Consider the following 20,709-nt stretch of genomic DNA (forward strand, 5'->3'; position numbering starts at 1 on the left):
CTTTATAAATTTCAAACTGTTCTGTTGTATTTAATTCATGTCCATTTCTTTTTACTTTCAATATTGTAAGGTTGGTATCTATGTTTGTGTAGGTGTGCCCGGTTCATTTAAATGTGTTGCAAAAGCTGATTCTGTTTTGGTTTTAAGTGCGTTGATGTGTTCTTTAAATCTAAGTTTGAATGATCGTCCACTTCTGCCAATGTAGAATTTTTCACAATCATTACATTTTAACTTATATACCCCAGGGAGGTTGTGTTTGTCGGTGTTGTCGGTGGTTTTGGGGGTGAGGGTGGCTATCAGCTTATTTTGGTTTTGAAAGCCACTTTGTAGCCTGCTTTTTTAAAAATTCTGGCAATTTTATTAGATTGACTATTGATATATGTTAGTGCTATGAAGTGTTTTCTCTCATTTGTTGGATTGGTTTCTTGCTTATATGATTTTGCTTTTGTTTTTTTGTTTAGTTTATCTATTATGTTTGGGTCATATCCATTACTCTGTGCTAGGTATTTTATTGTGTTGAGCTCATTTTTGTAGTTTTCTGGTGATAAGGGTATTTTGTTGAGTCTATAGAGCATGGATCTGAATGCTGCATGTTTGTGCTGTGTTGGGTGGTTGGAGGAGTTGTGGATTAGTGTGTCTGTTGTGGTTGGTTTCCTGTAAATGTTAAAGCTGAGTTTTTGGTCAGGATTTTTTGTGATTGATAGGTCGAGGAAGTTTATAGAGTTGTTTTGTTCATATTCAGAAGTGAATTGTATTTTGTTGTTGAACTTGTTGATGTGTTTACGGAGAACTTCACATTGTCTCTGGTTTCCCTTAAAGAGAATTAAGACATCATCTACGTATCTATACCAGAAAACTATCTTCTTTGATATTTCACTATTGAGGATGTGTTTGTTTTCAAAGTTTTGAATGTATATTTCTGCAAGTAAGCTACTAATTGGTGACCCCATGGGTAAACCTTCATCTTGTAGATAGAACTTATTGTCATAAGTGAAATAGTTTTGTTTGGTTATTGTCTGTAGGATTTCAATAATTTCATCAGTTTTTCTACCCATGGGGTCACCAATTAGTAGCTTACTTGCAGAAATATACATTCAAAACTTTGAAAACAAACACATCCTCAATAGTGAAATATCAAAGAAGATAGTTTTCTGGTATAGATACGTAGATGATGTCTTAATTCTCTTTAAGGGAAACCAGAGACAATGTGAAGTTCTCCGTAAACACATCAACAAGTTCAACAACAAAATACAATTCACTTCTGAATATGAACAAAACAACTCTATAAACTTCCTCGACCTATCAATCACAAAAAATCCTGACCAAAAACTCAGCTTTAACATTTACAGGAAACCAACCACAACAGACACACTAATCCACAACTCCTCCAACCACCCAACACAGCACAAACATGCAGCATTCAGATCCATGCTCTATAGACTCAACAAAATACCCTTATCACCAGAAAACTACAAAAATGAGCTCAACACAATAAAATACCTAGCACAGAGTAATGGATATGACCCAAACATAATAGATAAACTAAACAAAAAAACAAAATCATATAAGCAAGAAACCAATCCAACAAATGAGAGAAAACACTTCATAGCACTAACATATATCAATAGTCAATCTAATAAAATTGCCAGAATTTTTAAAAAAGCAGGCTACAAAGTGGCTTTCAAAACCAAAAATAAGCTGATAGCCACCCTCACCCCCAAAACCACCGACAACACCGACAAGCACAACCTCCCTGGGGTATATAAGTTAAAATGTAATGATTGTGAAAAATTCTACATTGGCAGAAGTGGACGATCATTCAAACTTAGATTTAAAGAACACATCAACGCACTTAAAACCAAAACAGAATCAGCTTTTGCAACACATTTAAATGAAACCGGGCACACCTACACAAACATAGATACCAACCTTACAATATTGAAAGTAAAAAGAAATGGACATGAATTAAATACAACAGAACAGTTTGAAATTTATAAAGCCACCATCCTAGACAATAACAACATACTAAATGAACAGCTGAATTTCAAATCCAACAAACTTTTTGATCACATAATAAACACCACAAATCTTCCTAACCATCAAAACATTTCCGGTCTACACTGTTGAAAATGATTGCCAAGCAATTGAAAGTACTCCAGTCAGTAAGTAAAAGTTTTTAATATTTACTCAATAATTTGACTGCATGTCGTGTTAAAATACATAGAAAAAAGTGTGTTTATACAAAGCAGCTCGGAATGGATCAAGAAATCATCACCTTTAATATAATATAACTCCATGAGGATTGAAATATTTGTTTTGTAGGAAAGTTACTAACCACATATTTAGATGTCCTGAAACTACAGAGTTGTTGAAATTGAAGTATAGAGAGCATTGGGACTCTCATTATTTTGTAGATCTTGTAGTAACTTGAGCTCCATGACTTAAAGGGTATTAATTCTATTTCAATTCGTGCTTTTAGGACTGAAGATTCATTTTCTACTCAGCAATTTGGAGAGTTATTTCAATTCCCCATGTCTAGTGTTCATTATTCTTTTTAAGTGATTTTAATCTATTTAATTTGACAGTTCGAAATTCTGTAGAAATTCTAGTTTTTGAACTTGAAGTTTTCTAATGTTCAGTTTATTTCAATTAGATTTCAATTTTTTGAAGGTAATTCATTCGAGAATTACTCGACAACTCTAGTATTTGTGTTTTTTCTCATAGATTATTGATCTATTATATCATGTTCATGATCCATGCTGTTATTTAATTCATTTGTGTTCCTCTACTGTATATTTCCAGTCTCGTCTTCAGTTCAGGCTTCCTTTTCCCGTCAGTACCCAGTTTCCAGTACTGCATTCAGATTGATTACATCTCATTACCCTATAGAAGGACGGGTTTCCGAAATTTACAATGTAGGTGGCAAGTATTGACAGTGCCTGTTTCAAGACAATAATTATGTAGACGAAGTGCCACGAACAGATGTGCCAAAGACATTCTACAGGCTCGAGCAGTCATACCAACAAAGGCGCGATGAAAAGACAATTTGCATTGTTGCTAATTCAGCTAGAATTTTAATTGTTCTAATTAAGGGAAGCGATCGTCCAGGTTTGGAGGGATGGCGTGACTGGAAAGGGATTGAAAATAAGAGTGGATCTACCAACTACGATGGTTTTGTGGTCAAGATTGTAAGTCACTGTAAGTCATTGTAAGTCACATTGTTGTAAGTCACTCACTCACCAGTTCAAGTGCATGGTAACTAGTTTTTCTACAGTCATTTTTCCGCAAACGATTTACTACGCCTCTTTCGTTATTGCTGATGACCAGCTGATGGATTGTTGAATTGCGGCTGGGATTGATGCTGCAGCACAATTTACAAGCGCAAGGTGAGTAACTAGTTATCAAAAACAAGTTATCTACATGTGGCAGCCGTGCTGTTGCTGTTCTGCTGTATTTAACGGCAATTTTGCGCCAGCCTCGCGATACAATCCTTAATTAATAGTTGGATGGTGAGCGGTGGAGAGGTGAGAGCGAAGATACTTAATGTGGAAGAGAAAGAGAAAAAGAGACACTCGAGAGCGAGAAGTATGCGCGCGGTACTCGTTGAGCAGCGAGTAGACAGTCAGATACACAGACCTTCGCTGCAAATACATCGTGATACCGGTATTCATTTAATAACGGCAGCAACCCAATTTAAAGGGCCAATTACAATATTGAAATTCACCCGCTCGCTCACTCGCCTCCGTATTATGCGAAGCTAGTGTGTGCACCGCTTATAAGGCTAATTCAGCTTCATTTGTGGTTTTAATGGAGGTGTGGCAGCACTGTACTGCTGTATTAAAGCCTACATGAAATCTGTCACCAAGCAGTGATCAAGTGATAAACTGGTGATTGTTGTGTTGGATTCATGTTCTACTAGCCTTATGTAATTATATGTAAACTAGATGAAAATGATAACTTTGACGTTAATATTAGACGTTCAACTCTAACATTCTTATCCCACTCTTTACTTGTACTTCAACTCGGTACTTCTCTTCAAACTTCACTAGGTTAGAAATTTTATTAATATTACATTTGGTACGAAATAATATTAATATTATTTCTTAGTTCCCTCATTCCATAAGTTTGCTTCCTCATCACTCATCCTATACATTAACTTCTTGTTTATGTTTCTTATATTAATCCCAGTGTCTCTTCTATCCGATTTCACTAATGCTCTAATCCATTTTCCAATTTGAAGTTCACTTTCATAATTGAAAATATTCAAATCCTTGAATAAGGAAATTCCCGTTCGATTCTTTCTTTCAAATTTGCCCACATTCTAATTTTTGAAACCCATCAATTATAAAGTCCATTATAGTATATCCCAATCAACCCGCTGTCAAATTCTTCTTTTTTTCTTGGATTATTCTCAAAATATATCCTAGAGTAAATCATAAATTGATAGTCCACCACCCCTGAACGATCAGACGTTACATAATAAGTTCAATTATATTAACTTGAAGAAGTGAAAAAATTACTGTCTATTCTTCCTGATGAAATTATACTACCAGGCTAGGGTATTGTTCTATTGAAAATCTTATCATCAAGCTATTTCAATAACTTGAGAAACTCTAGAGTAAATATCCTAGAGTAAATCATAAATTGATAGTCCACCACCCCTGAACGATCAGACGTTACATAATAAGTTCAATTATATTAACTTGAAGAAGTGAAAAAATTACTGTCTATTCTTCCTGATGAAATTATACTACCAGGCTAGGGTATTGTTCTATTGAAAATCTTATCATCAAGCTATTTCAATAACTTGAGAAACTCTTCATATCTACAAGATCATTTTAAACCAGACTAGTCTCATATCCAATTTGCCATGAATAATAAAATCTACATACGAAAATAAATCAACCAATCATGATATTTTACTTGATTCGAAGATGATAATATTAATAATGAGAATAATCATTATAGGCAGTGGTGGTGTTGTCAAAACAAACACAAGAAAATAATTATCGTCTCAGATAAAAACATGAAAAATACTGAATAATTCCTTGAAATTATTATTGGACTTGGTTGCAATAGTATTTATTCGAATTTATTATAAATTCTGTTTTTCATCAGCTCGTGCTAATTGCTGGTTACAAATTGAATTGTTCTGCTAGTCAATTGATTGAAGAAAACGTTTTCAATCTAAAGTAATGAAATTCAAGAGTTAGTGAATGAATAAATCTAAAAATAGCCTTTCTTTCATCTACAATGGCGAATTGATCAACACAGCCACGATCTGTTGATATTCATCAACATTAATAGGCAGTATGACTGTTGTAAAAAACGAGCTGTGTTGTATTAGAATAGAGATAATGATAGCGTAATCACTGTCAAGACAGGAATACAGCTTCAGCTCAAATTAGTCCTTGAGTGTTGATTCTCCGAGAGGTACAACGTACAAGCCAGTCATTATTGAGGCAGCCTACCTCTATTGACAGAGTAGAGACCTATAGTAAGATTGGCAGCATTTCTTATGAATAACTTTAAGGCGTACCATTCAACTTATTCTGACAGTAGAAAATGAATCATACAGAGAGCGTTCTCGGTGTGTTGAGTATGCATGCGATTAAACAAATTGTTGGTCGACGAATGAAGATTTCGTAGATCCACAGCTTGAGAGAGATGGAAGATGAAGAGCAGAATAATTGAATAAGAGCGGGAAATGTACACAAGGAAGATAGCACGAGGAGATAACCACATGTAGACGATCGAAGGCCACTTAAATTTCAGCGGGAGTCTTGTGGCTTCATTGAAGCAACTGATTTTAGAAGATTCGCTAATGGTTTACATTTCCAGACACTCACAAGTGCATACGAATTGATGCGATTGAGAAGACTGGTATAGATTTTGAGAATAACTAGCATGAAATTAGCTTTCAACGCTCACCGTATTCCTTGCTAATCATTACATATTTCAATAGTACGAAAATGTTAAACATGATTAACAGTTGAAATTCTAATGATCTTTAAGGATTCTGTCTAGCTGTAGGCCATGAATCTAGCTGTAGATGATCTACTGTTTCGTTGTACAGTTACAGACTCACGATGAGTCAATTTAATTTGACTTTTAGTAACTGAACTTGAAATTGATTGATGAATTCTATTTCACGAGTTCAACTCGGAAATCAAAACTCCCAAAAACGTTATTATTATTTTGAATATAGTACTTTATTTATTAATGATAAGAAATGATAATGGATAATCTCCAACTACAGTAAATGTGAAGATTGATTTTTGAACTATTGGATAGGATTGGATTTGGCCTATTCTACCTGGATTGATAAAATTTTCAATCCCATTCCTTATTTGTGGGAATATGTATACAAGGCCCAGACGTCAACTAAATTCAAACCCACTTTCCATATCAGAGAGCCAACTACATACATATACATAACTAAATCCCAAAAGGATGAATCTGTGGAAACAGTGGTCGAACTTGGTAAAGACTTATTGGTGTTCCAATAATTATTGATAGTATCTTTATAGAAGAATCAGGACTGGTTTTGGGATTTGAACAGAGCTTAAATTCCATCAGAACTTGATATTCTTCGAATGCGAAGCTCCCAAACAAAGATCCCACGTATTCCGTATCCGGTATTTCCGGACAGTAACCAACCTCTCTTCCCACGATTCCACTCCACATCCAAGAATCGGTCGCAGACATGGCTTGCTGTCTTTGGCCATTAGGCCAATGCAAACCTGCATCTGCTTCTTAAGCTCCTTCAGGATTATTTATTCTGATAAATAAGGGATAAATAAAATATTCTGATAAATATAATATAAGGGAGCTAAAATATGCATGAACGAAAAGTGAGTATGTGATTATAATTTCAGTGCATACAGCTAATTTATTAGAATAAGAATACTTTTATTCCATAAGGGCAATATACAATGCAATAGAAAACGCCAATAAATATAACAAAAAGTCAATAAACATCAATAAAATTATTACAAGAAAAAATAACAAACATTATAAAAATATGAATTTGGGGATATAAAGCACTATGACAATTAAAAAAGCAGACCTGATAGAAGAGAAATGACATAACAATTATCAAGTCTAAAAATAATCTAACACGGGCATATGAATGAACTCAGAAAATGAATAAATGGGATTCTTCAAATGAGATTCTCCATTTTTTTTTTAAGTGAAGCAAGTGGTATTTCCCTAACAGTGATAGGGAGGATATTGAAAAGTTTCAGCGATAAGTGGCCAGGACTTGTCAATATTTCACTCAATCTTGTATAGGGCACATCTATTCTGATCCTATAAAGCCACCATCCCATAAATAGTCATAATATTTTCACTTATAAATAGTGGCTTACAGTGCTCTAGATAAGCTGCACCAGAAATAATACGCAATGCCTTCTTTTGCAACAGTAGCACCTTTGGAACTTCTGGAGCACAACCCCACAAGACCAATCCATAACTATAGACACTCTGAAAGAATGCAAAGTAACACATTCTCAAGTAGTGCTTTGGTACATAATCTTTCAAGTTCCGTATTATATACATCAGTGAATGTACTGCAGTTTTAATTCAGGGAATCTGGATTTTGAGCTCCTTTATTCAGATTACTCCTTTATAAGATTATTAGTATTCAATATTTGATAAACAATATGCATAGTATAAGTGAATCTTGGTTTTCTATTCTAAATTTGAGGCTTCCTCCATCTGGTTCACAAGAATCTTGTAGATAATTCATACGTCAACATTAATCTTACTTTATTTTTCCTATTGATCGATCAATAGACTCCACTTTCTACTATTAGAACCCACTATTGGATAATTAGAAGACGTATCTTATAATAAAAGAATAATTATTTATCTACAGCATTTATAGATCGGTTGGGAGTCAAATTGACTTGTCAACTTCTGTAGCAGTTAATAGGTAAGAAGTGGTAAGAATGTGCAGGGAAATATAATGCAACTTGGGAACAAATGGGTCAAAATATGCGGAAAGGTGAAGAGTTGAAGATGAACTGAAGGTAAAGAGGTAATAATAATATCGAGTGACCTGGCTGGCTCAGGTCTGGTGACAGAGTTTTCATGTCGCACCTGATTAATTTAAGAGCCTCTGACATGACCTAACGACTTTTTTTAAGGTAAAGAGGTGGATAGATATGTTTCCTAGAAGCCGTCCAGTTATCCTTTATCAAGCCTATTCCAGATCCTTATCACATATTCAAGAATAGCTTGGAATATTAATAAAAGTAATAAAATAGCATATATTATTGTAGAACTCATTCTGAACTGAACTTGGGATTTTTTGGAAATGTTTCAATTGGAGTGTTCAACAACAATACGACAATAATGTTTCAAGAAGAACTCAACATCCGCTAGTTTCAAAGAGTTAGAAGAAACACGATGTTTATCAAGTATGAAAGAAGTTGTTCTCTACAAGTGATAATTTCGGTGAAATTGAGCGTGCGTTGAATATCTTGATAAAAAATGCATGTAATAACCCGAATCATTATAAACAAACTGTAAATTTGTCCCTTGTCTTGTTCGAATCAGGTTTTCCACAGTTAATAAACAAGTTTGTTGAAATTTAGTACCTTCTAAGTGCCAAATATCCGCTGATTCACCAGGTAAAATATAAAGATTCAGAGTTTTTTCACATCTTTAGCACGTGCTAGCTAAGCTTGTTTATTCAGCGAGCTGTTGGTTATAATGAATTTGAATGCTCCTTTAATAACTTCCTCTGGAACTGGACACTGAAAATCAATTTGAATAAAATATCGCTCATTTCAGCTCCCTGTTGTGACATCCACTTGAATAAAAACTAAATACTTCCGTTTAACGGGTTGTAATTGTTTGTATAATAACTTCAACCAGAACAATCTTTTTTGATCAATTAGTTTGGGAAAAACTGGGTCGATCTGTTAACGGGTTTTATCTTGGATATTGTAATTTATGTCTTATTATTTCTAATTTGTCGACTATTCATAAAACCAGAACCAGTAAAAAAGGTCCCCGCAAGTAACAATTTCCGGTAGTAGGTATTGGAATAAGCAGCTAAATGTCCAAATTTTACCAGGGTGCAATAAATATTTAGATGGGGACTGTGAAGGAAATGAATGTTACGGGTGGAGCGATCATTTTGCGTAGAGAGAGAAGAGCAGAGCAGGGCCGCATATAAACTGAAGATTTGTTTCTTCCTCGATCTCCAAATAAATTCGGTCGCCTGATAATCAGCATTCCTTGGCAGAACCTTCCTGTTTTTGGAGTAATTCAGGGGACTCATTATTTGACAAAGGCATGTGAAAGTTTCTTCAGAGTTATTTCTCGTGTGCTTTATTTTAATCCAGTGGATGCATGAGATTCGAGTTGGCAGATTCGACAACCGGTTCCTGCTTTTAATGGGCAGAATGTATTGCTTATAAACAAATCGATCCAATAACTGGACTGGTTTCACCGAGATTTAAGTCAAAATTTGAATAAATGCATACCGGCTTTTGTTATTCGGAGGTTTGCGATTTGACAGTACACTGTCAACCTGTTCTGGGTCAGCTTCCAACATTGTTTTCTTTCAACATTCGATTTCAATTATAATGAAGATTCCAAAATTATTATTTTTGTTGTTTTTTTGAGAAGTGATTCCTTTCCTTCCCACACAAAAATGAATTTTCCAAAATATGTGAATATTTGTTTACATAACCTTCTATGTATTCCATTTTAATTCCAGGTGATGATTTTTATCATTCGATATTTATAGTGATCCATGTAATACTTGAAAATACTTGAAATGTGGTTCCAATTATTATATTTTACTTCTGTCTCCAGTATTAAGTACATATGTATAATACTCTATACTTATAACACATCCGTCATTCGAGAACCAATTCACTTTGAACTGAAATTCAAATTTGATAAGTAGGCTAATTGAACAGAATTATGAAACTTCTGTCGCAACTACCAAATATAATGATTGCCTTATAAGCATTATTATTTCTTAATAAAATGTATCATCACTTAACCAATGAAATATAATTACTAATAGTAATAGTAAAATCATTGATAGATTAAATAAGAACATTTAATTGTTCTCAGTGGATTCCTATGTCCAGCACTGTCTAACTAATGTCAGACAGGTTATTCATTTCTATAGAGAGAAAGAATTGTATACGGTTCACACATTCAATATATCTGGAAATAATAAGGAATCTTCTCAGCGTTGATATAAAAATATGTTGTGCCGGAAAATCAATAAATGAATTTTGGTAGCATTATCTTCAAATTGGCTGGCGTTTACAGACTGGGATAAAAACTGGATTCTTTCTTCCGCGGTGGGAAATTGAATAAACTGGACCTGTCGACGACTGACTGACTGGTTCTTATTTAGTAGCTAGCCAGGAGCCACATTTTAAACCTTTTAAAAGGAAATCTTCATTAACCTAAAATGTAGATACAGTCAAGCCGTTCTTCTCCAATTGATTCTTCTTCCTAATTCGAGCCGAACATAAATATATTATGCAGAATTTTTACTTTTATGGACGGCCACCCTGAATTTGGAGGATTTGTACTGATTACCAACTTTCAAAGTTCACTGGATATTCCACCAAAAAACTGAATGAGCTGTTTGAGAGCTGTTATTAGTCTGAAATCAATCCAACTTTGGCTCATTATGAACTAACTCACATAAATCCCTGATTTCAGCCTAAATTTATAACTATTTTATCGGTTACCAATAGCCAATAATAGCCTACCAAGTGGATTCCAATTAGGCCCCTGTTCACAATAAATCGTCTTCGTTCAAGAGAAATATTTTGTAACTTGAAGATTCAAAGCTTGTTGACCATTAGTGAGTGATACCAGCGTTCCAGTGATTCAAAAACCCAAATAAGGTCATATGCATCAATAAATCGAGAAATGTGAGTGAAATATTTTCTAGTTTTATGTATTTAAATCTTGCTCATTCCGTTCACAGATGAATATTATAAATCTTCTTTTCTATCTAGGGACATAATATTCCGAATACGAATTATTGACAAACATTATCAGCAGTCCTTCTGAGCTAATATGGCAATCAAAGAACAAGATTGAATTTTGTAAAAAAATTACAACATTATGAACCATTAAAACATAAAAAACATTAAGAGCCAAGAGCGCTAAATAATATCATAGAAAATATAAATCTTAATCTGTGTGATGAAGTTAAGAATGATTCAACACAAAATTTTACAGTTCAAAAAAGCATTTTTCATTTACAACGTTGACCATGGAATATGAAAAATCCCAAACAATCAGAAAAAAATGGGAAAATGTTTTTGTAATTGAGTGTCAACCAGATAATATATCTCAAACAACAGATTCATTTTTCTGACAAGTTTTTAGAGTTTAATTGGATCTCTGATGTTTAAATGTTTATTAACCAACCTGAGGCAATGTCTACATTGTAGATTGCTGCAAAAATTGCTTGTAACACATTTGATTGAGCCATATTGTGCAGCAAGCTCACAAGCTTGTAAAATTGAATGGAATATTGCATTCAACTCATTATTCTCATGTTCAATTTTCCCTATCAGACTTTTGCCTCGATATGAATACGATTCTGCTCTTTAATTTTTCAAACATAATTTCACGGTAATATCGTGCTTCCATACTGAGGCTTCCTCATTATTATGTATGCTAGTTATAATTTCTAAATTCCTACTGTAGAAAGATTAAAGTTGAAAGCATTTTAAATCTCTACTAAGAATAATTTGAATAGTGGTACTATTTGTGCTCGTACGTCGTTCAGTTCTTAATTTTAATATAATAATTACAATTTGAATTTAATTATTTGGTTTTTGTGATTTTGGTCGTTTTGATACTTATTCCAACACTACTCGACTGGCGATTTGTTAGCGGATTTCCAATTGCCTCTCCGCGCATTATTGAACCACTTGTTTTTTCATTTAATCAATCCCCATCTCAACTGATATTCAAATTAATAATTGAAAACAAGATTGAATTTATTTTAGCTATTCTAACTGAAAAACGCATGCTTTATTATAACTATCCATTATTATCTACAATTATTAATTGATGAATTAATAAAACAATCATGCTCAAAGGAAATTCTCCTGCATGCAGAGACGAAAAAGTAGCTACTCTATCCATTCAAGCATTCATTACAGAAATAACTGTTATTCAGTGATGAGAAATAATTCCAGTAATATCCTATAATTAGTTATACATAGTGATACATAGTTATACACAGTGATAAGATAAACGGGATGATTTGGACTTGTTCAGTCCTAAATAAAACCTAATTTCTCATTATGAACGTTGCTTGTTACATTTGTAGGTCTTGAATTAGTTGTTAAGTGAGAAGTAGTTCCGACTAAATTATGGAATAAAAATGCGTACTTTCGATTACTGTCAAATCGGCTCAAGTACTAAATTAGGCCTCACAATAAAAAAATACACTTGCGGTTCAGGTACTATTTTTGTGAGAAAAAAAGAAATTCGGGAGTTTTTTCCAAATTTTATTGTGTATAAACAGAATTCAGCTTACCAATGTGTATTGTAGAAATATTTTACTAAATTAAGCGTGTGGTGTGATGTACCATGACGGTGTACCGATGTTCAGTGCATTATACGATGTTCAATATTTCAATGTAATTCACACTTGTAATAGACTTTTGTATTACCAATGTGATATTGATTTCACTCACGATTTGTAACTTCAGAAAACTTTAGTAACTTTTATAAAAGACTAGCAACTTTTGAGCTATTCAGAGCCCTGAAGCTAAACATTCGGATATATCTTGTGAAATAAATAATTGAATCAATTCAGAAGGAAATGTGCAAATTCATTTCATAATTAGAAAAATTTGGTTGAACAATAATTTACATAATCGAAACCACATTTGTGGAGAGAACAGTAGCTCAAAGGAAGCTATTCAAATACATGGATCCAAATGATTTGTAATTTTCAACACACTAAATATATTATTAGTTTTGTTGACTTACCAACGGACACATCTTGCACTGGTACTTCCTGCCGGATCCGTTCTGGGTGACCACATGGTGCTGGTCCTTGGTGTTGGTGAGGGGGTGCGGCACCACCAACATGGCTTGCCCGTGGGGCGGCGACGCCGAACTCGAGCTCGAACTATGGGACCTTCCGCCTCCGTACACCGCCCCTATGCCGCCCCCTCCCGGCACTACACCTTCCATCCGGCCGTCGTCGACTCCTCCTGTGGAGAAAGTGAAAAAATATGGAGTTATAGTATTGTGTAACATGGTTTCAATCATGGTATCTGGAAGAAGTTTCTAGATTCAGAAAGTTCACACAATTTCTCTATAAGTCTGGATTTCAAAACATCAAAATTAGAGACCAATGAAAATATTATTCCCAAGTTCTAGAGAGCTATTCCCACTCAGCTCAACTGAGTCGGGATTAATAGTCCCATTCATAGTTCATCCCAGAGTTCATGGGAAGTATTCGGAGTTGATGACTAATGAGTACAATCAAATAGTGAAACATAATTTGCATCTACAGTTGTTATTATTAAAATATTTTAGAAATATTTTAATTTATACTGGAAATGTGATTTTCCAAGTAACTGAATATTAATGAGCCTTAGCATTTTCGGTTAAATAATACAGTTTGGAAGAATAACAAAGATCTCTGGGAATCAGATAAAAATATAAGGTTCAGATTTGGCGAAGAGAGTGGTTGATAAAGTAGATTGCGTTGAAAGGAAACTTAGCGATGATAGTCCGTGTTATAAATAGGAAGGGTAGATATGAACATTCTTTTCCTCTATTTCAGTGCCTTGGATGTTTGCCTCTTAGATATATGTATGTGTTTAAGGTCCTGTATATGTTCTTTGTAATGTCTGGAAACGGTGGTCATACGTTGCTCAGGGATGTTCCCAGCTATCAAACTAGGAGAGTGACAGCTGATTTCAATTCAATTCAATTCAATTTATTTATTAAAAACACACATAACATGACAAAACACAATTACAAAGAATTTGAAACAAATAAAACACAATAAAATGTTACAAATATAAAAAACCATGGGCTTTGTGGTTGGGTGTGTTGGAGAAGAGAAAAAAAGAGAGGAAGATACCTAGCCAACTATGGTTTCCCATGTAATAGGCAGGCAAAGAAGAGAAGAGAAGAAATGAGGGAAAAAGGTAAAGGAGAAATGGGGGGAAGGAAGAAAACAGAGGAATAGGTACTCAAAATAAAGGTAAGCGAGTCCACTGAAAAATGAAAAAACAATGCTGGAGCAGAAATCTCGAGTCATATATCTAAATGGAAGAAGAAATTACTGTATGTCCAGTTTTTTATATCCAGTTTAATTTTTCCGCTGATCTTATTGTCCATGAGAAAGTGATTTGGAATGAGGTTTATTATTTTCAGCTATGGTATGAACTTCATTCCATGAATTACCGTGAAAAATAGCTGCAGTATCATCTGCAAAGGATATCACAGTTCAGTTTAGAAGTCTTAAATTTAAAAAGTCATTTACATAGAGTATGAAAAGGATGGGAGAAAGTACAGTACCTTGAGGAAGACCATAAGAAGTTAAGTTAGTTACACTAGATTGATCATTTATGGTTAGGGACTGGGTTCTATTACTCAGATAGCTTTTGAACAATTTAAGCGAGACTTCTCTGAAACCATAGGACTCCAGTTTATTGAACAAAGTACTATGATGTATTGTATCAAAAGCTTTGCGTATATCCAGGAAGACTGATTTACTGAGACTTCTCAAATCGTATACCACTTGTTTCCAGAAATCGTTTGTATTTCTTGGCCCCAAGTCTTTTAATAACATCCCAATTGAAATCAAGAGGGTTCAAAATCAACTTGTTTTCGAAAAAAGAATTCTTAGATGGCTCAGAGGTCTTATGCCTGACCATTTAGAATCCTTATTTAATGTTATTTCGTAGTTTAAATGTAATTTTGGTGGCTTGCAATAAGCATTAGTAAGATGAGCTGTTATTGGAAAGTGTGCAAGGTGAGTGAATGTGAGAGTGAATGGTTGCTAGTCTTTTCTTTCTCTTTCCTTTTTCTTTCTCCTTTTATTCATGCATTTAAAATTAGTTGAAGTGATATTCATTCCTGCTTGCAAACGTGGAGTATTGTATACTTCCAGCAGGTAGTATTTTTTATTCCAATTCACAAATTCACCGCATTTCTAATAAAACATACCAGTATTTATTTTATTAATCTTCCATTAATTATTTTTTATCTTACTGAGCTGTGTGTTTTTGTTTTTCTTATTGATTCTGATTGTGAATATTGTGAGTTTGAATAAATAAAATTTGAATTGAATTGAAAGTTGGTATGAATGATATTAGTTACTCCGTAAATAGTCACCACAGTATTTTTTCATTTTAATTATTTCTATCATTTCATTTGTCTTCTGCGGCAGATTATAAAAATGCGACCATCCAATCATTGATTAATTATTGTCGTGATACGCTCACTAGAGGAAATCAGTGAGTTGAGCAAGCTTCGGATCTTTCAATTTAGCAAAGCAGTATGAAGCTATGAACTAGCTACTAGCCAGTCGGTTGAGAACGGTCGGCGGCGCTCGTCTTTGGTAGCGAATCTTTTTTTAAACTTGGCGTTTTTTCAAGGCAGAAGATCTCCGGCATAAATTGACTGACGCCGAGATGCGCAATAAAGAAAAACGTATGCATCACTTTTGTGTATCATCATTTTTTCGAGTTGGAGGTGTTTGTGAGCGCATGTATTGGACAACAGCTCTCGAGATGCCAGATTACATTGTCAACAATGCGTGTAGACCGCGAGCTAAACATTTGGCAGCCAAGAGTGAGACAAGTTCTCAATTCTCTACACCCCTCTCCCTCATCACGCAATGAACTTTCCCCGCAGGGAGTAATTCGTCTTCCCTCCCTATCAACCATCCACCACCCTCCTCTCCACGCAAACCCCTACCCACTCGTTGTTGGTGTCTGAGCTATTTAAATACCTAGATTGCAACCGTGAACTTACTATCGCTGCCTCAAAACAAAACGGAAAGTTATTGATTTGAATTGCACTGGCCCGCATTTAATCTCAAGTTTGCATTTAATCTCATTTCGCGTCAATAGTATGATATTACAGTATTGATAAAATACAAGCAATAATGTTTCTTTTGAATCAGCTATTTTTACTACTGTTTCTATAGTTACAATATTGGATTACGTAATGTAAGCTGCGTAATTGAGCCTGTTTTTTTATTACGATATAGTAATTTTTAATCCAATGAATAAATAAATGAATGTAAAGATGCGTCTCAAACTCAGTTTGTGAAAAATCAATAATCAAATTTATTAAAATTCGAGAACTAAGAACCAAAAAATGTAGCATTTAATTCTTATTGTTCCTCATCTATTTCCTTGAAAATTTATTGCAATCTTCCTAGAGGCATTCATCACTAGTTTTCCTTTCCAAACTGTCCTATCAGAATCTCATAAACTTATTGGAGGGTTGAGCCAACAGCATCAACCGTCAATCTGAATCAGCACTATTATATGTCAATGCTAAGTAATTGTGATCAACTTATATATTGAAGTTTTTCGGTTTATCGTTTGATAGTTTGACATCTTGTGAGACCGGACTCCATGAGTCGAATGAGACGAATGATCCAAGTGCAACCAAAAAGGATGTCTGGTTCACCCGAGACATAGATTGGCTATCTTGAGAAAGGAGCATTATAGTGGAATAATAATATCATAGAGAAACAATAGCGTAAGGGAAAAAATTGGGATAGCGTAAAACAATTATCATAGAGAAACGAGAGCGTAAGTAGATATCCCATTGTTTTACGCTGTCCCAATGTTTTCCCTTACGCTATTGTTTCTCTATGATATTATTATTCCACTATAATGCTCCTTTCTCAAGATAGCCAATCTATGTCTCGGGTGACCCAGACATCCTTTTTGGTTGCACTTGGATCATTCGACTCATGGAGTCCGGTCTCTCAAGATGCTCTAAAGACATGCTCTAAAGACTTACATGCTCTAATGACAATGCTTTGTTTCGAACAATTGTGTTGTCTTTGGTGTTCAGAAGTAATTGATTTTTAGTAAATTATTTATTTTGCTGTTGAAAAATGCCATGATATGAATTAAAGTATTTTGCGGTACAAAGTTCGCCGGGCCAGCTAGTTGAAAATATATTCGATCAACTTTATTCTTTTATGTAATTAAATTGGTTAGGAATTTTTATAATTTGTTCTATGGAGAACAAGTTTATTCAAATAAGAAGCAAGTGTTTGAATCAGGAGATTTTCCTCAAACTCTATTCATCAAATGTCATGGCCCCATTAGAAAAATTCCCATTCTCATCGAAGAGAAATATAGTTAATATTGCAGTCCTTTCAAGATTCCTCAATGATTTCGAAAAACATCATATAACCTTTCACTTGAATATCTCAGATTAGATGATCAAAAAAATAATCTTAAGATTTGGAAACAAGGCTTCGTTTTCCAAATTAGTCACTACTCTAGCATTTGGTTCAATTTGAACCAATTTTCCCAAAGTTTCCTCAAAGGATATCTCTACCCTATCATTGCCGAAGTTATAATTATATGGCTATCTTTTGGGGAGAAAACATTGATAAAGCAAGTGCATACAAATAGTCATTCCTCTATGCCTAATACAAGAACATGGAAGCAGAACTTTTATGTCTTGTCAATTATGTGATAAGCATACAACTATCACACTTCTGATAGACATATTATGATTGAACTTGATTTTCAATCAATACTAGCAGGTATATCACATCTATAGATCTCTAATAACCAGTAATAGCCGACCTTGACTTATAAATACTGGAAATTAGGGTTATAGTTAATATTATAATTATCGCTGAAAATAGAAGTTGTTTTTGTATAACATGTAAATTATCTCCATCGAAAAGTGATCGCACGCATTTTAGAAAACCGGTGTGTAGTGAGTTACTTATTGAGAACAAGGTAAGTGCAGGTCTCGAGCTCGTAATTATAGGCTACTTCGCTCGTCAACTGTTTACTGAGAGAAAAAGTGAAAAAGCATATCAGTGAGAGTGAGAAGGAACGTTTTCAAGAGGGTACTGATAGATGGAGAGAGAAAAGACGGCTTGAAGAGACTGAAATTCGAATATTGCAGGGGAAGTAAAGAATGAGCGAAAAAATGCACTTCTATTCCCAGTGAGGTGTTTTACAGTAGTCAATTAATAAGGAGCAGAAACTCTCATCGCAAACACAGTTGAACATACAATTTGTGGGAAATGGTGAATTGAAAAAACAGAGTGTTCAAGTCTTATCAAATCAAATCAAACAAGTTGCACACTTGGCAAAATTGAATACACGTTGAAGTAAAAAATAAAAATAAAAAATTCAAAACGGCAAATTAGTTCTCATCAATAATTTTAATGCATTCTTGATTCGAATAAGAAACTCCTCTCAGTACTATTGACTTCATTTTCTAATTATTTCAGGAGATTCAACGAACTCCCCTCAAATATTAACATATTTCCAGAATTATTATTATATGAATAGCTCACTAGAAGGATATACATCCTCTGAAGGTTCACTTGAGAGTCATCCATAATACAGTTGTAAGATTCCAAAATCTGGAGGTATATGATATTATAATGACTGGAATATAATACAAATCTACTAAGCTCTAATTTGGCAGTGAGTTCCGGATGAGAAATGAGCCGGGCAATGAAGCGCGGATGATGTCTGAATATTATGACGCTTCAAGGTCACGTTCAAAGTAAAGATTAGCCAAGCAAGGTTGCTTCCCTAATAATGGGCAGTTACAACAATTATTCAATTGATTTTTTCTCAGCTGAGCAAGCCATTGTTAAATCAACGCCCGAATTATACACTTCCAAATTTCCGCAATCGGTCAGTTCCATAAAATAAGATACTTGCTCAAATGAAGCATCAACTGCTGGTCCATATTCGAAGTGAATATTTAAAATTCATAGAATGTTAATAGTTGAATTTTCTTGATACATTTCAAATGAAGAGAGTGATACATCGTTTTCCTACTTGTCCGAAGTCAACCTTATACTCTATTAAAACCAAAACCTCATAATGCAATTCTCTTTTCAATTAAACAAGTTAATCAATTCAAATAATCTTGAAACAATTGATAATTGAATGATGATGAGTTTTATTCATGGATGAGATACGTTGATATGTGAAATATATACAAATATACAGTTAAATGTTTAAGAATTTATTGAAATTGTATGTAGTATTTGGAGAAGGTGTATGTTGTATTCTATATTATTTGAAGCTTAAGTGAGAATGGATGAATTGAACCTTCAGCCACATGGAGAGATTCAGAGAGAAATCTACGCAACTCATAATTTTATCAATTCCTTGCTCATTCCTATAACGAATACCGTATAGATATAGAATCCTTTGCAATAAAAAAAACATACTTAAAATAAAATACTTAAGAAAGAACTTGAAAAAGAAAAAAGAGATCTCCTTCTTATATGTAAGACTGAGATGGGAATCTTGAAATATCAGACGATTTGACAAGTAATGAAAAATTTATCGCGAGCAATCCTCAGCATACTCCTGCACTTAACTACGTTAATTTATTTAAATGCGCAGCGAAAAACGTAGTTATTAAGGAAGAGCACTTGTTGAATAAACTCGTAGGCCTGTTTATGAAACTAGTTGATCTGACATTTAAAACCTACAGAAAATTAATGCTTCTCTCTTTTTCCAGGTTCTGACAAGATTGAAAGGAATATTAATGAACTCGAAATTATTGATATTGGTTGGGTTTCTACCAATTCGATGAAACTACAGAATCAACTAATCAAACAAGAAATCACTGCATAAATTACTGATTAATATTCAAATACAATATTACTCTTGGTATGTACACAAAACATTGATATAGAGTAGTTTTTTATAATGAATCCTTTGCATGGATGAGAAAATTTCAAACAGTAGGGTTTAGGCTACTTATTCAAAGTTATGATGATAATGGGTTTGGAATCTCAATAAGAGACAAACTAGATACATCATGACTTCGTTGCGGTGTAGAAGTTCGTTTGATAATGTATTTCAAATATCTGAATGTGCTGCTTTAAATCATAGCTTTGTCGAGGCTTAAAATTGAGCTGATAATAGATTCCAGCTCTCTGGATGATGAGAAATAAAAAATCTACAACATAACCTGGTCGAGGCGTGGAAATTATGCAAATAAATGCGTGTATTTGTCAAAGGTGGAGACGAAGGCCGAGCTTCAACATAAGTAGTAGTGGAATAGTGAGTCAAGATGCACGTGTCTGATTGGTCATCTAGTACAGCACGTGTGTTCCGCCCATACGTCTTGCCAACAATGCAAACAAATATAAAAAAACCCGCGACGCACAATGTTCAAACCGAAAAAAAGATAGCGTTGATTAATAAGTGTTAACGCAAAAAAGGCGTGGCTGATCAGCTAGGTGCACGCCTTCTTATTGGCTTAGCTACCTTTTAACATTATTTGTACAAACGAGTGTTTCCACGTTTCAACTTGACGAGATTTATTGTTTGTTTAACAGTAGCAGCTTCACGCTGGCAGTTCCAATTGATTCAGACAAGTTTTCACAATCCTTCAAGATTGATAATGATTTATATCAGCTTCTCTTGCTGGTCTGTCTTTTAACCTTGGAAAATATTTATCAATTGGAATCTTCATGTCTCT

The 20,709-nt window shown here is 34.2% G+C and overlaps 1 protein-coding gene across 9 annotated transcripts in view; it reads right to left on the reverse strand.

Annotated features, from left to right (window-relative positions):
- Positions 1–20,709, reverse strand: part of LOC111054079 (zinc finger protein rotund) — a 266,315-nt gene that overhangs the window by 78,559 nt on the left and 167,047 nt on the right. For 8 of the 9 annotated variants that reach the window (XM_039435481.1, XM_039435524.1, XM_039435533.1 and 5 more), the window contains exon 6: positions 13,006–13,232. In XM_039435481.1, coding sequence (XP_039291415.1) covers positions 13,006–13,232 — 227 coding nt within the window. The remainder of the gene's footprint in view (positions 1–13,005; positions 13,233–20,709) is intronic. The other variant, XM_039435519.1, reaches the window with a different exon arrangement.

Source organism: Nilaparvata lugens, chromosome 1 (assembly GCF_014356525.2).
Source record: "Nilaparvata lugens isolate BPH chromosome 1, ASM1435652v1, whole genome shotgun sequence".
NCBI classification, from domain to species: Eukaryota; Metazoa; Arthropoda; class Insecta; order Hemiptera; family Delphacidae; genus Nilaparvata; species Nilaparvata lugens.